Raw genomic sequence first — 15,252 nt, 5'->3', positions numbered from 1 at the left:
TGTCAAAGCATTTCTAAAAGGTATGTGTGTGATATATGGTGGAAGTCACCCTGATTAGGACTAAAATGCAGCTCTCTCTGGAGTGAAACATGCTAGATATGTAAGAACATCTCACCTTACTTAGAAAAAAAAGGACACCATAATGCTTTATCTGAACCAAGCCTTGCTGCTGCTTCTACCCCAGGTGCCCAGTCTGCCCCACGGAGACTCTTTTTGCCACTTTGGAGGCTCTGTGCAGAGTTCAAATCCTTAAAGCAGAAAGGTGTCTGCTGTTCCTGCCATCCCCCTGGCACGGGCTACCAGTGCAGAAAGGGGCACTGCCCCTTCTGAAGAAAAGAGAGAAAGCAAGCAGAAAACTGTTTTCCAGCATCTGAAATGCCTCATCAGAGGAATTACTGCCTCACCTGTCTCTGGAATCACATTTAGAAATACCGGGTTACTTCCCTACCTGTCTCACATAACACACATGCTGATCCCTCCTCCTCAAAAGAGAAATGTACGAAGATGTATTAAAAAGATGCATAAATCACATTTATGGTTTGCTTAATAGTTCTCAAATCCTGAAAACGTATTCAGAGGTTTTTTTAAACCCTGGAATGTTGTTTTTGTTATTATTCTGGAAATTTTCAAAAAACTTTGTATGTCAGTCACACTAGCTGATTTGGAGTCCCAGCAGGATCACAGAAAGAGAAATGCTGTCTGGTACGTGAAGGACCTTCATGCTACTCTGACAGCCTAAGGGGACCTTCAAAAAGGCACAGCATGACCACTGAGTTCATGTTCTCCTTGGGGCTCCCCATCGGGCACACAGCAAGGTGATGTTCCACACGAACACCCCCTCCATCTCTTTGCTGTAAGGAATAAGGAAAGCAGAATTATGCCCCTGCACTAGGCTGCACCTGCACTATGCCCATCATGCTGCTTCTGCCAGGAATAAGCTCACTTCTATTTCTAGAAATCAGGGAATTGAGACATATTATTCCTGCAAGTGGCAGGCATCATTCCAAACTCACTCCCTGTCTTGAATGGAAAGAAAAATCTGAAAGTCACATCAAAGAGATCAAAACACAGAGTTGACACATCAATATTAAGTAGCAATGAGAATATTTTTAGTTTTCAGGCACTGGATGCTAAATATTCTCTAGAGCCTTCCCATTACGGATAATCTGACATGTAGCTCTTCCCGCAGTCTCATGCTGCTGCCTGGGGAAAAGAACATGTGCCTCCAGGAGAATCAAAGCCTTCACTGCAAAAATAATCTTTTTTGCAGCTACCGTTGCTATATCTCCAATTAAACTCTGTAGTTTGCAACCCATAGATAATATGGTGTCAGACAGATTCCATAACTAATGCTAAGAGCAGACAATGGCATCCTCATTGAACCTTAGGAGAGGAAGCAGTAAGATGTTACAGCTCTTCTAAAAATACAAGAGTAAAAGAAGAAATTAGGAGGTCACTTGCATGCCTTTTATTTATATTTCAAAGGTCACTTGTGGTCTCCCTGGTGAGTGATGTAAAATTTATTTTAAACTGACATCTTAATTACTGGCAGTGTTGCAGAGCTGGAATCTGATGAGCCCGCACTCGTTCAGTGGCTGGCTCTGAGTTTCTTGCTTTTTATGCTGGGCGTTTTTGCTGTTGTTGTTGAGGATTCTGGCTCTCAAAAATGCTTGCTCACAGTCATTTGTGTGCTATTATTAGCTATCTGTTAGATTGGCCCTTTGGCACACATTTTGTAGGACCAAAATAATCTGATTGTATTGCTTCAACATTTACTGGATACAAAAGAGGTGAATTGACTTCGAAGCCATCAAGTAGACTTTGAATGTCTTCAACAGCATAAACTTCATCATTGTTATTAAAATTCATATTGAACAGGCTCCTGAAGACAGTTTGTTTTTGTTTTTTTTTTAAACCAGGTATTACATCAGTAGCATTCTATTAGGCTGAAGTCATCAATGGAAAAGAAAAAGCAGGAACAAAGCTGCTGGGTATTAAGTGACAGCTCTTATTGTAATTGAAGATAAGAGCTGACAAAAGAGAAGAATATGCTCTATCCATCAGGTTAGAATTTGAGGCAAGTATTGCCATACACCCATTATTTGCTCCTACAGACGGTGGCACAACTGTTCATGTAACTGCTATCCAACCAGAACGGGAAACAACCTAGCTGAAGAACAACCATGCAAAAATCCTAGCACATCTCTTTTTTTCATGTGGTTCATTAGCCATGCGCAAGCCCCGCTACGCGACATGCCACAGCAACGCTAGCAGCAATACCACAGCCCAGATTTTACCCTAACATGACCTCTGGTATTTCAGGATACTTAATAATCATATATGTGCTATTGTGCAAATTTATCTGATGTCAGTTAGCTGCCTAACAGATTCACGTTTCTCATGTGCAGGATATTATCATCCTGACTAAATCCCATTCCACCTAATTTCCTCTTGCCATCTGCATACATTCATTGCTTCAGTTGTTACATACTTTTACCTCTCAGTGTAAAAGCAGACATGAAGAGTCTGTTTATAATAGGTTTGCAATATCTTTTAGAGCCTTTCAGATAAAACGTTCGACAAAAAGAGTAATGTTTTCAGACAACAGGTCCTCAGTGGGTGTTTTGTTTGAAACTGTCATGAAATTGCTCCCAGCATGGCACTACCATCCATTAAAAAATTTGCAGCGTTAGTGTGTGCCTACAGCCCAATGCAATTCTTGTAATGACTGCTTTATTTATTCACTCCTCTGTCTACAAAGCTCAGATTATTACTTAATTCTAGACAAACTGCATACTGTGAACATTTGTAAGGGAGCAACCCACTGAATTCAACATTTATTCAACTGCTCTGATTTGCTCGCAGTAGTACGATGGTCCACCTGTTTTATGAAATACAGCTTTCATTCTGTTTATCTTGTTTTGCATAATTTGTTACAGCACATTAAGTATTTACTTTCCATCCACAGCATTTAGAAATGAACTTACAAGCATGAATTTGGACATACTCGTTAGCAACTGAATAAAATCCAGCCTCCGTAATAGCAGACTTTTAATCAGTTTTGATCTTTATTATCACTTAGAATGAGAGAAATGAGCAGGTATATACTTGCACATTGTGTAGTAAGTATGCTTTGAAAAACTGATGCATTTAATATGCAGCATAAGCTAAGGTTTATTACACATCAAAGCAAAGATGTTGGACTGAAAAAAATAAGACTTTTTCCCAAGTATACTGCCCATTTATCTACAATGCTAAAAATCGATGTGAATCAAAAATAATTTTAAATTTATGTGATAGAATACATTTATATACTTTGATGCAAAATGCACAGCCTGAACTTAGGGTAAAAAATCCCCACTGAACGCATAATTTGGGCCCGAGGCTTGAGTACAGAGCTGCAATTGTACATATGCTGAGAAGGTGCCGATTAAAACATACACTTTCTACACACTAAAGATTGTGTTATTTTCCAGACAGTGCCCCAGAGCGATACAAAAAAATATTTGCAAGAGCTTATTCATGATTTTCTTTTAAGTCAGTATGTAAGATTTGAATGCATTTTCTGAATGCACACTGTCATCTAATGGGGTCAATTTATAAGCTCTTTCTGTTTTTAATAAAGCAGAAAATAAACCAAGAAATCTCAAAGCGAGAGCAAAGGAGATACCACTTTTCCCCTCCTCGAGTAACTCTCTCATACAGAATCAAAATTCACTGGGGTATAAATCTTTATTTCCCCAAACTTCCGATCTTCATCTATTGCCTTTCATTTTCCAGTGCAAAATACAAAGCACGTCAGAACACAAAAGCTAACCAAATGCAAGGTATGCTTGGTGATGAATCAAAAGAATGTAGTGGATAACAGCCAAAAGGCAATTCTAAAATTCCATTTGTTCTGACCATATGCCATAAAAATATAAAGAATCTACCCGATGAAGACTGTTTTCCTCAGAAATCTTTATCACCGGAGATGTTTATCAAATGAAGTAAGTTATTTCTTGAGTGAATAGCAAGAAATGAAGGGCTTTTTTTCTCATCTTGTTGTAAGTCACGAGCAGTGTCTTGAAGAAGGTGCCTGAAGAGGTTACCGATCAAAGGCTGCAATGAGTATTATCAACTGGAAACATTTCACCATGCCCTCTAGTCAAGGTTTGTACTTCTCAACAATATCGTTTACCTACTCTCTTATCTCTCTGTAGTCTCAAAGAGATGAAGCCTAAATTATGTTTCTAGCACCCCTCTCCTTCTACTTTTAGGAACATAACCTGCCTGAACTTAATTCTATTAGTTTTATAGTTCACAACAGTCATCGCTATCGGATGGGGTCTGTCATAGATGGTAAACTACATTACGATGCAGTTGTAGAGGCACTGTTTTTCTAGTTCACATGCACACTCAGCAGCAAGAAATACAGAAGACAAGGGACAAAAGAGCAGGAAGGGCATAGGGAAAGAAAATCCTTTTCACTCCTCTTCATCTAAAGTGAGATGTGCAGACTAATCCTTCTCAATTTCAATTTGCAGCATATGCTGTGAGCCAAGATCTGACACAGGGAGATTGACTGGTCCTATTTGGTTTCCTGACAGCAGGAAATTATGCACAGGCCACAAGAAACAACCAGTCACAATTCCTCTACAAACAGAATATAACAGAGAAATATAAGCAAATACAGAAGGACTGAAAAACTAAAATGGTTCCAAACAATTATACATGAAAAAAAGGATTAGATTGGGGAAAAAAAAAAAAAAAGAAACAAAAAAGGAAGAAAAAAAAACACATCCGTAAGCTTTTTAAAATGAGATATTTTGAAATATCTATCTATATCTCTTTTGAAATAGGAAAATTAAAAACAATAATGGTCTGAATTCATAAAGTGCTTGATGCTAGAAGATCTAGAGGGCATACTCAATGAGGATCTCAATAAAATACATATTTCTTGGCAGTAAAGCTTTTGAAGTATTGACAAATAATCAGCAGGAAAGATTTCAGTAAGGGCTGTACAAATCTTCCGGAGACCCAGAGGTACGCTCAGGCTGCAAGCCTCCTCTGAAGCCCTCATCATCATGGCATCAATGCTATCGCCCTCCACCCTGCCTACTCTACAGCTGGCGTGGCCACACCGGCCAGCAGGACAGGCAGACCGCCAGTCACCCGGACTGCCACCCGCTCTCAGCACATCACAGGCAACAGCACATTTCCACCGACACGCTGCGTGGGTGCAGTCCCACAGCAATGGAGCCAACAACACGAGGTAGGGCTGCCATGGCCCCCGGCGAGCTTGGCTGCACCGACCTTGGCCACCGCATCAGCGCTGGCACCTAAGGGATCGCATTGGTCCAAGGAGCACGACAGCAGAAGCAACTGGTTTTCCATGGGATCAGCTGCCTGAGCTGAATCACATCACATTTGGGAGGCATCAAAACCACGCGGCTGGGTGGGACTGTGGTAGATTCACGTTGGCTTGAGCTGCCAAGAAACTGAGCTTGCAGCAACTAGCCTCAGATCAGATTGTTATCTAAATCCATATTGCTCCATCAGACCAGAACTGGAAATATCCCTAAGCCAGGACTGGAGCAGAGATAGGACAAATCTTGCCTGTTTGTTTTCTCCCTTCATTGTGGTGCCACAAATATCTGTATGATCAGGTATGATCCTCACTGAAATAACAGGTGGATACTGCAAACACGCTTAACTTCCCTAACTAAGCAGCTGCACAAGAGCATGAACAAGCAGCAGACATTGAAGGTAAGGCAGACCTTCTTTTGGCAGTAATGCTGATTCAAGCCGCTTTAAAATTCAGATTCAGCTATGTCCTCTCTATGATATACACTTCCAAATCCAGTAGGAATTATCATAATAACCTACCTAGCCAGAATAGAACATAATCCCAAAAAGAAAATTCACTTGTCCTGATGACTTGATGATGCTCCACCCTATCACTTGTTCCACTAATTATCTAGCTTTTTCAGGGGAAAAAAAAGGGGGAAAAAAAAAAAAAAGTGCACCTTTGGCAATTTGCCACTTCCAAGCATTGGACCTTGCAGTGTATTTGCTGGACTGAAGGTTCTGTCCTTCAAGCCAAATTTGAGCGAGTCACCCTCTAACCTTTCCTTTATCCTCTAAATCCTCTCATTATAGGGCTTATTTCCCAATTTTGTCACTGGTTTAATTACTTTTCCCTAACTTTCCCTAACTAATCTGGAAATTAACAAAATCTTTGCTCAATTGTGCAAGTCGGAACTGAAAACATAATTGCAACAGTGCTCGTTCCAGAACCCAGGAACGAAGGAACTAAAACATCCTCTCTGTGGGGGCATTTTCCATTTACCACTACATTATGTTAAAATGTCCACTCAATAGGCATCAAAATGCTCAACTATTTTTCAGAATTAGGGTTTTAAGAGAAGTCTCTTAGAGTGGCTTTTCTTATTTGTTCCTTGACATAACAGCTTTCCTTTCAATTTATTGAAATAATACTGGCTCGCTTTTTATCTTAAATGAGGCAGACCAAGGAAAAGACCAATCACTCATGTGCTGTGAGGTGTTCCAGCAACAATCCATCCACCCTGCAGTCCTACCAGCACAAGAAGGTAGCACTGGTCCATCGGGTCCAGCAGTGTCTCTCCGATATACCTAGAATCAGATGTTTCAAAACCTTGCAGGTGGCAAGGAAGAAGTAATCTTTTCTATGACTTTTACTTCTCTCTAAAACCTGACACAGCCTTGAGCCCTCAGATGTAACATTTTCTACATTTACTACATGACTCAGTTAAGACAATGATAGATATCTCTCTTCATATCTCTGTAAGTCTACACCTAAGTTCTCAGTCTCAGATTTCAGTCCAGGGTCATTCCATTCCTTCGACTCAGCACTTGCTGTCACATTTTTTCCATTTCCTACCTTTCCCTTTCATTGACTTGTTCTTGAACTGAGACAGGCATATCTTGCTTCTACAGAGCTCCTGTTTTAGTGTGGGACTTGTTTATCGCATGTCTACTAATACAAGCAACAGTCCTGCCTCCCACTTATGTGACTTTAGACAAGACATTTAGTGTCACTGCCTAGTGGAACAAAACTTCTGCAGATTGCTGAGAAAATTACCTAAGATTTAATATTTGCTTTGAAAACAAAGTACTTTTTTAATATTGAAAATCACTGACCTCTTGATTATTTTGAACACATCAGCTTTCACTGCTTTTAGCCTTTTTTGACTGAATTTATTGTGAATTATGCTCACATAAGCAGACATGGCACTAATTTCCACAATGATGCAAGCTTTGATGTGCTGAGATCTATACAGCTCTAAAAATTTGAGATGATTAATAACAAAGCTTACAAAATAGTATGTAAGTAGGAAGTTTAAAGGCAAAGTCCTAAAGCTGTTATGAGAAAGTCCACAGGTGCATCTTGTAACTTACCAAACAGACGCTGATGGAAGAGGAATTTCCCAGCAATCAGTCCTGTGAGAATGGCAAGCAACCACAGGAGCACCTTCAGACATCTCCAGCCTCCTCCTTCGGGGTACTTATTTGTTACAAAGGAGAAGCAGTTACCGACAACAATAACATTGGCTTCTGTCTGGCTGTGAGACACTGGATCCTCAGCGAATATTAAGAAGTTAAAGAAGATCACTAAGTAAGCCACAACTAAGCGAGACCACGGGTGCTGGAAGTAGTAGCGGAAGTCTTTATCCATCCTCAGATAGTTCAGAGCTGTTCTTTGCCTGTATGTAAAGATACAAATGTGCATTGTTACATATACCCAGAATTCTGGAAGCTTAGGAGATACCTGCACATTACAACAAACATCGCTGTAACCTTGTGATCGGTCATTTCTAGTACTTGGGATTGACTTGCAATGAAAGTTTCCATCAGAAGATACTGTTAGATTCAGGTGAAGAAAATCCGAAATTTCTACCCATTCCAATGTAAAAAATACAAATAAAAAAATGACAAACAAACACATGTATATTAAGGCACAATATTTTTAGTCTCAGGATTTCTATATCATCTCTTTAAAGGCACAGCTCTGCTATAGAGAATGAAAATACAGCATGAAAGAATACGACAGGCTACAGGAAACTCCAAGTACCCTTCCACCCGCACTCCAAGAAATACAACACAGATTTCAAAATGTTGATGCTGTACCTAGATTGTGTCTTTCTCTTTATAGGAGGAGGATGGAACAAGCCCATGAGTGCAATGAAGTCTTCTGCTGCCTCATCTCCAGGACACTTAGAAGCATGTCCCTCAACCACATCGGAAACTCATGTTTATATGAAGGAACAACATGATGGAAAAGTTCCTAGAATTAATCCTTACAGCTCAGGCAGGTCTGCAGAGATCTTTTCATTGACTTCAGGTATTTTCAAAACCAGAAAATAAGAGTGCCTTGAGCACAGTTTTGTACGAATATGAAAACCGTATATTGAAACTTGTCTACTTACATGGAACAGCTGTAGATAAATGCACCAGCGTATGGTTAATATTTCTATTGTTTGTCATTTGATTTTTCTTTTATTCACAACAAATCAGTTGTTTCATCCTGCTGAACCATGTTATTTTCATAAAGATATAAGGCCTTTGTGTTGTGGAACACCACAATTATTCAAGGGACTCAGAGTGTAGGAAGGAAAAGAAAAAAAAAAAAAGAGTATCTATAATATTGCTTGTTTATCACAGCGCGATCCTTGAAGGATACAGTGTACTTAACTCAACAGTACAGATTTTTGCAAATGTCATCTGCCCTGTGGAAAAAAAAAAAATCAAACCCAAATGCCAGCAAAAGACCTAAATAAAACAATAAATTACCCATCCCTTCTTGGACTATGGACTGAGTATTACTCTGCAAACTTACAAACCGCTTGAATTACAATGTCTCTCTTTAGGTAGTCTCTTCAAAATGACTGAACTCTATAATCAGAGTTATTTTTTTTAAACCATGAGGAATCCTGTATCCATTAAAAGCAAAGGAATGAGAGCTCTCAGCAGGTTCAGACAGGGCATTCAGTAAAGGTACAAAATTAATAATGTCACGTTACGCGTGAATTACCTTCGGAAAAGCCATAAACCCCACCAGAGAGTTGAAAAGCCTGCACGGGGAAGCGCCAGCCCTGTGAAAACTTTCTGACCGAAGCGAGGGGCACCGGCCCACACCTTAGTAAAACACCACTGAGGGGAGGAGAGCCCACCTTGGGGAACCCACGGACGGCCCCAAACAATTTACCTTTACAAACCTGCGAAGGGCTGGGGATAAATAGCGGTGTGAGGCGTGACACCACCCGCGGGGTGCCCTGACACCTCCGGCGGCCCCACGGCTGCTTCGGGAGCGCTTCGGGGCTCAGGGAACCGCTTCGGGGGCTCCGGTTCAGGGGCTCCGGCTGCGGTTCTCGGTCCCGGGGCTGCCGCAAGGTGCTCTCCCCGCTCCCCCGGCCCCCCCGGGCAGGCCGTGCCGCCCTCACTCACCGCCACGGCGATCCGGCGCTGCGGCTCGGCGCGGCTGGGTGCCCGAGGGAGGCTCGGGAGGCTCGGAGGGAGGCTCGGGAGGGAGGGAGGGAGGGAGGGAGGAACGGCTGCGGCTCTGCCCCTCCTCTGCCGGGCGGCGGGGCCGGCCGTGCCGCAGCCTCGGTGGGCAGCGCCGCTGCGGCAGGGGGGGGTCGGCGGCCCCGCCGCGGGGATGCGGCCTCGGGGAGCCCCGCCGGGGCCCAGCCGCCACCGCCGCGGCCCCGCCGCAAAACGCCGGCCCGGGGGTGGGAAGGGCCGGAGGAGGGGAGAGGCGGCGGCGGGGCGGTGCTCGGGGCTCGCCGGGGGCTCCCCGCTCAGGGTCTCCCCGCTCGGGCGCGGAGCGGAGAGGCTGGGGGAGACCACACGGGGGACAGATGTGTGCCACGGAGCGGCGCGGAGGAGCTGCTGGCCTGGGGCTTCGGGCCGGTGGCAGAGCAAAGGCTTTCTGTGAGGGAATCGGTCCCCGGCTGGCATTGCTGACATCCCGGGGAAACGGCTGCGGGATGCCCTTAGCATTGCACAGGATGCTCTTGGTGTTGCGCTACGGCAGGGCTTCGTGTGGTACCTACCCGGTCTGCTGGGGAGAGGTAAACCCTGCTTGGAGCTGAACATTGCCCTAAGATTGGGAAAAGTCATGTAAATCCTTGGCAGCAGGTCGCTGAAGCATGGCGTTGAACTTAACACATGTATATACATGTGGTTGCTTCAGGCCAAGGTACAGAGGAATGTGGATGATGCCCACTGAGGAACGTGGATGGGCCTCTTAGGTGGGTCGTGTTGGGAAAGGCCAGCACAGCCAGAACAAGCACCTGCTGAAGTCTTGTGAGCCCCTTCCGTACTTACAGCAGTATCGTTTCATATTTTTCTCAATAAACATAACCGTGTTGAAGGTATCTGACACAATTACATCATCTTGAACATCTGGAGGTGTTCAAGACCAGGTTGGATGGGTCCCTGGCCAACCTGATCTAGTGGGTGGCATGGCACCCCTGCCCATGGCAGGGGGTTGGAACTGGGTGATCTTCAAGGCCCCTTCCAACCCAAACCACCCTATGATTCTGTGATCTCCCTCAGTGGAATATCCTGTGACACCCTCAGTTTTAGGTAGAAAGATAGAACTTACAATATATTTAGCACCACCCCCACCACCAACATGCTATCTCTACAGTAAACAGAAATTTAAAATATTCCAAAGCAAAAAAAGAAAAAAAAATCATCATGTGCAACTAGAGAGTACCGAAATACAGCACACAGCACTGCCTCTTCATGCAGCAGCTCTGTGTGCGCTGCCACGCTTAGAGAAACCAGCCTCCTTCTGTTCCACAAATGGGAATCCACAGAGAAGGAGGCAGCACCCACCACAAAAGAGATCACACTCTTCATGCACCTACACACTAAAAAAAAAAAAAAAAAAAAAGAAAAAGAAAAACACACAAGAAACGCTGCTCAGCTCAGATGGTAACACTAAACATGCTACAACTACAGAGCATTCATCCACGTTTTTGCAGATAGTAAATCACTGACTTTTACAATGGCTTCAAAAACTTGCTCAATCACATGAAAACCATGTCCTTTCCTACTAAAGTAACCAAAAATATAAGTACACCATATACCTCCCCCAAACTTCTTGTTGCAATTGCTTCCCTAGGGAATGCTAATTTCTATTTTTTAAGTGTAATATTTCACCTATATATATATATTTTAAAAAAAGAGCTGGACCACTTCTATTTCATTTTTCTTAATCAAGCCATCAAAATCAATTTGATGGAACATATTTCTTAATCATAGAATGGCTCAGGTTGGAAGGGACCTTAAGGATCACCTAACTCCAACCCCCTGCCGTAGGCAGGGATGCCACTCACTAGATTGGGCTGGCCAAGGCCCCATCCAGCCTGGCCTTGAACAAAGTCATTTCTCGACGAGGATGGGATTCGAACCCACGCGTGCAGAGCACAATGGATTAGCAGTCCATCGCCTTAACCACTCGGCCACCTCGTCACAGAAATAGCAACAATTAACATGATCTAAGAAGACAAGACTAATCAGGCCCAGTGACTAACAGCCAGGAAATGTCAACAGCTGAAGAATGTAAACCAACTCTCTCGATGGAAGTGTTGATAACCGGGAGGCCAGCAGTAAAAGCAGGTAGCTGAACCTAAAAAGCAGGTTGAATCAGGACAATGAGACATCCTGAAATGCTGGTTTCTGTATTTGTGAATGACACTATGTTACGAGCTCTCCTACTATAAAACAGCCCTTGTTCAAAGGCTATATATTTACACCGTTTCCAGCAGAGAGCTGCGAGCATTGAACCAACTATACAAATATCTTACTGCAGTCTCAATTTCTGTAAAGTCATTTTTACCCTCCAATATGAGGATTCAGCCTTCTGCACATAAGCCTGCAACTGCAAAGTTCTGTCCCCAGACTGCTGCCTCAGACAGCCCCGTCTGGCACAGGAACAGGCACCGAGCTGCTCTACGTTCCAAAATAATGTCACTGTAATAACAGACAGCTTTCTTTGCTTTTTTTACAGAAAAACAAAAGTGATAGCTTCGTCAGTGAAAAGGCTGCAGGTCCAAACTAAAAAGATTGGTGTAATCGTTCTGATAAAGAAGAAAAAAAAAAAAGAGAGAAATTTGTTATAACACAGCCTAGTTTCTCCTTGTGTATCCAGGATTAGAGGGTAGCTCTACAGATGGAAAAAGTGCTACTGTTTCATCTGAGAAAGCTCTCTAGTATCCCATGTCATCTATACAGAAGATGTACTTAGTTACCAGACCAGCAAAATCGGGGTCACTGACCACCCACAAAATTTCATAGGATCACAGCAGAGCTGAGGTTGGAAGGCACCTCCGGAGATCCATTAGTCCAGCCCTCTGTTCAGAGCAGGGTCAAACTAAGTTTTTGTGGGTTGTGTCCCATGGAGTTTTGGGCATTAACCAGGCTGGAGCCTCCACCACCTCTCTGGACAAACTGCCCCAATGTTTGACCACCCTCATGGGAAAAAGTTTTTTTCATATGTTAAATGAAACATCCTGTGTTTCTGTTTAAGTCCACTGCCTTTGCATAGCACTGAGAGGAGTCTGGCTTCATCTTTTTACTCCTCCTATCAGGTTTTTAGACCCTTCACTAAGGTGTCCTGTCCCCCCAGTTTAGCCTCCCATCCTCAAGGTTAATCAGCCCAAGCTCTCTCAGCCTGTCTTCCCACTCCTTTCATCTGTGGCTGCACAAATGCCTCCTCCCTCGCTTGCTGCTTTGAAAAAGTACTTCATTCCCTCAAATCTCAAAACCCCATTAGTCAGGGACTGTGCTCCGAATGTATTTTTCTTCCATCCTGCTGTTGTGGGTTGGCCCCTGCCAGCAGCTCAGCACCCACACAGCTGCTGGCTCGCTCACCCCACCTCCTCCCTCAAGGGATTGGGGAGAGAATAGGAAGAGCAAAAGCAAGAAAATTCATGGATCAACATAAAGACTACTTGGAAAGTGAAGGAAAAAAAAATGGAGATGCAAAGGCAATCACTCACCACGTCCCACAAGTAGCCTGATGCCCAGGCAGCCCCTCAGCAACAGCCACCTTAGAAGAGAACCCCTGTCCTCCCACCACAGGCTTTATTGCTTAGCATGATGTTATAGGGTATGGGGCTTCCCTTTAGTCTGTTTGGGTCAGCTGTCCTGGCTGTGTCCCCTCCCATCATCTTGCCCACCCCCAGCCTCCTCACTAGGGTGGGAGTGGGGGCAGAGTGGGAAAGAGACAGCCTTGACACCCTGTGAGCACTGCTCAGCAGTAGCCAAAACACTGGTGTGTTATCAACACTGTTTTAGCCACAAACCCAAAACACTCCCCTGGGATGAAGAGTTAACTCCATCCCGGCCAGACCCAGTGCACCTGCAGAAAAACATGCTTGGAATAAAAGATTTCACCCTTTGAAATTTCACAGATGTGGTTATGGCAACCAGTCTCAGCTATACCACTGTGCATTATCTGCATCCCCAGCTTCTTCTAACTGGAGCGGAGGGGAGGGGAGGAGATGAGATTAAAATATAAATTAAAATATAACACAACAGTTAATTTACAACTAAAAAGTTAAATAATTTAAGAACTCAGAATAAAAGACAAAAAATATACATCCCATTGAAAGTAAGAATGTTAAGTTAGAGGTGGTGACACTTCAAATACTATTAGTGCTTTACTACTAGATATAAAAAGAAAAAAAAAGACCAGGAAAAGAAAAAGAATTGCCTAAAAGAATGTAGAAAAGTAGAATTATTCAATAAATATTTCTATTGCACATTTGGTAAGCATAAGCTGTGCTTTCACATTATATAACATTGAAATACTTTCTATTAAATCAATAATATAACAGGATATAAAAGAGCAGCAATTTAAATTAAACTTTTTTTTTTTTTAATGGCAGAGTTATTAGAGTCAAGCAGTTATTAGAAAACTAAATGAAAGTAGTGATAGGCAGCAATGTTAATCGTTAAAATTGATTCCTAACAACTTCTGAAATGCTAAGGAGTTTTCAGAGAAATAGAAGAAAGCTAATGTTGTAACAATATTTAAAGGATAAATAGGATGACCTACTTAATTACAGGCTCATCAGGCTGACAGCCAAGCATGGGCAAAATTATGAGAAAGGCAAGTTCAGGACTCAATTAGAGAAAGGAGTGAAAGGGAGAAGAACCGGAATAACCAAACGCTTGACAGTGGTGCCGGCTGTTCCCTCGCCCCCACTGTGTGAGTCAGAGTATTCACCAGATTTAGCAAGTTTGGCCTAACTAGTACCTCTTTTTCTGCAATAACAGCCACCAAGAAAAAGAGCTGGCAGAACACACACTTTGAAAAACTGTTGTGATGTCACTTCAGGAGACATCCCATTTGTTTGGTTAGGTCAGTAGTACCTACACACGCACCAAGACCTCAATGTATTTATGTGATTGTGTGGCAGGGCACAGGAGCTCTGCACCGACTTGCTCGGGAGATCAGCTCACCTACTGGCAGTCTGCGAGACAACAAACCTACCATGGAGTCCACTCGGCAGAGAGCTCATGCCAAAATGCCTGTGGCGACGTAGACGGAGAGATGTGGCTGTTCAGGCCTCTGGCTGCAGGGAGCACCTGAGCCTGATGCTGCCGGGGGAGGGCAGAGGGGAGACCGCCTGTTCTCAGGGGGAAGGTCTGCTCGCCATGGTGGCAGAGCTCAAGGAGGAGGTGCAGAGACGAATGAACATCCAGGCATGTGAGCAGGAGATTGGTGGTGTAACTCCCTGGCATGCCAGAGAGAAGGGCACTGGGGGATGCCCCCCAGAGGGTGGTGGAGCCCCTGCCCTGTTGCTGTCAGGCAGTGGAAGGGGACCAAAAAGATGAGGAGGGCTGGAAGTGAGTCCCAGTTCGGCATCGTGGGCAACTGCCCTTCCTACCTACCTCGCTCCCCCAGGTGCCCCTCTGTAAGTCTGAGGCCCTGGGTCTTGAAGGAGAGGTAGGCGAGGGTGTGGTGGAAGACCCGCCTATGAGGTCACACTGGAAGAGGCAGTCGACACCACGCCTCAAGACTGCCTCCGATAAGAAAGAAAGAAGGGTAAATGTAGTAGGAGATTCCCTTCTGAGAGGAACAGAGGGCCCAATATGCAGAGCAGACCGTCATCAATTACAGAGACGTGGTGGGACAGCTCACATGACTGGAATTTGGTCATGGATGGGTATGTCCTCAGAAAAGACAAGCCAGCAAGGCGAGGTGGTGGA

General features: G+C 43.8%; 1 protein-coding gene and 1 non-coding gene across 5 annotated transcripts in view; both read right to left on the bottom strand.

Annotated features, from left to right (window-relative positions):
* The window catches only part of TMEM117 (transmembrane protein 117), a 211,883-nt gene extending 202,334 nt beyond the window's left edge, over window positions 1-9,549 (bottom strand). Inside the window, exons 1-2 of one of the 4 annotated variants that reach the window (XM_050716931.1) lie at window positions 9,469-9,549; window positions 7,423-7,727 (exon numbers count right to left, since the gene is read on the bottom strand). In XM_050716931.1, coding sequence (XP_050572888.1) covers window positions 7,423-7,699 — 277 coding nt within the window. In that variant the 5' untranslated portion in view covers window positions 7,700-7,727; window positions 9,469-9,549. Of the gene's footprint in view, window positions 1-7,422; window positions 7,728-8,151; window positions 8,364-9,229; window positions 9,343-9,468 lie in introns of those variants that run through there. The other 3 variants (XM_035544103.2, XM_035544104.2, XM_035544102.2) reach the window with 3 other exon arrangements.
* Window positions 9,550-11,423: 1,874 nt separating this feature from the next.
* TRNAS-GCU (transfer RNA serine (anticodon GCU)) lies at window positions 11,424-11,505 on the bottom strand. Its single transcript has one exon. It is a non-coding gene; the product is annotated as a tRNA-Ser (tRNA).
* Between the last annotated feature and the right edge of the window lie 3,747 nt (window positions 11,506-15,252).

This window comes from Cygnus atratus, chromosome 1 (assembly GCF_013377495.2).
Source record: "Cygnus atratus isolate AKBS03 ecotype Queensland, Australia chromosome 1, CAtr_DNAZoo_HiC_assembly, whole genome shotgun sequence".
Taxonomy (NCBI): Eukaryota; Metazoa; Chordata; class Aves; order Anseriformes; family Anatidae; genus Cygnus; species Cygnus atratus.
The sequence above is the reverse complement of the archived record's forward strand: the minus strand, read 5'-3'. Positions and strand labels throughout refer to the sequence as shown.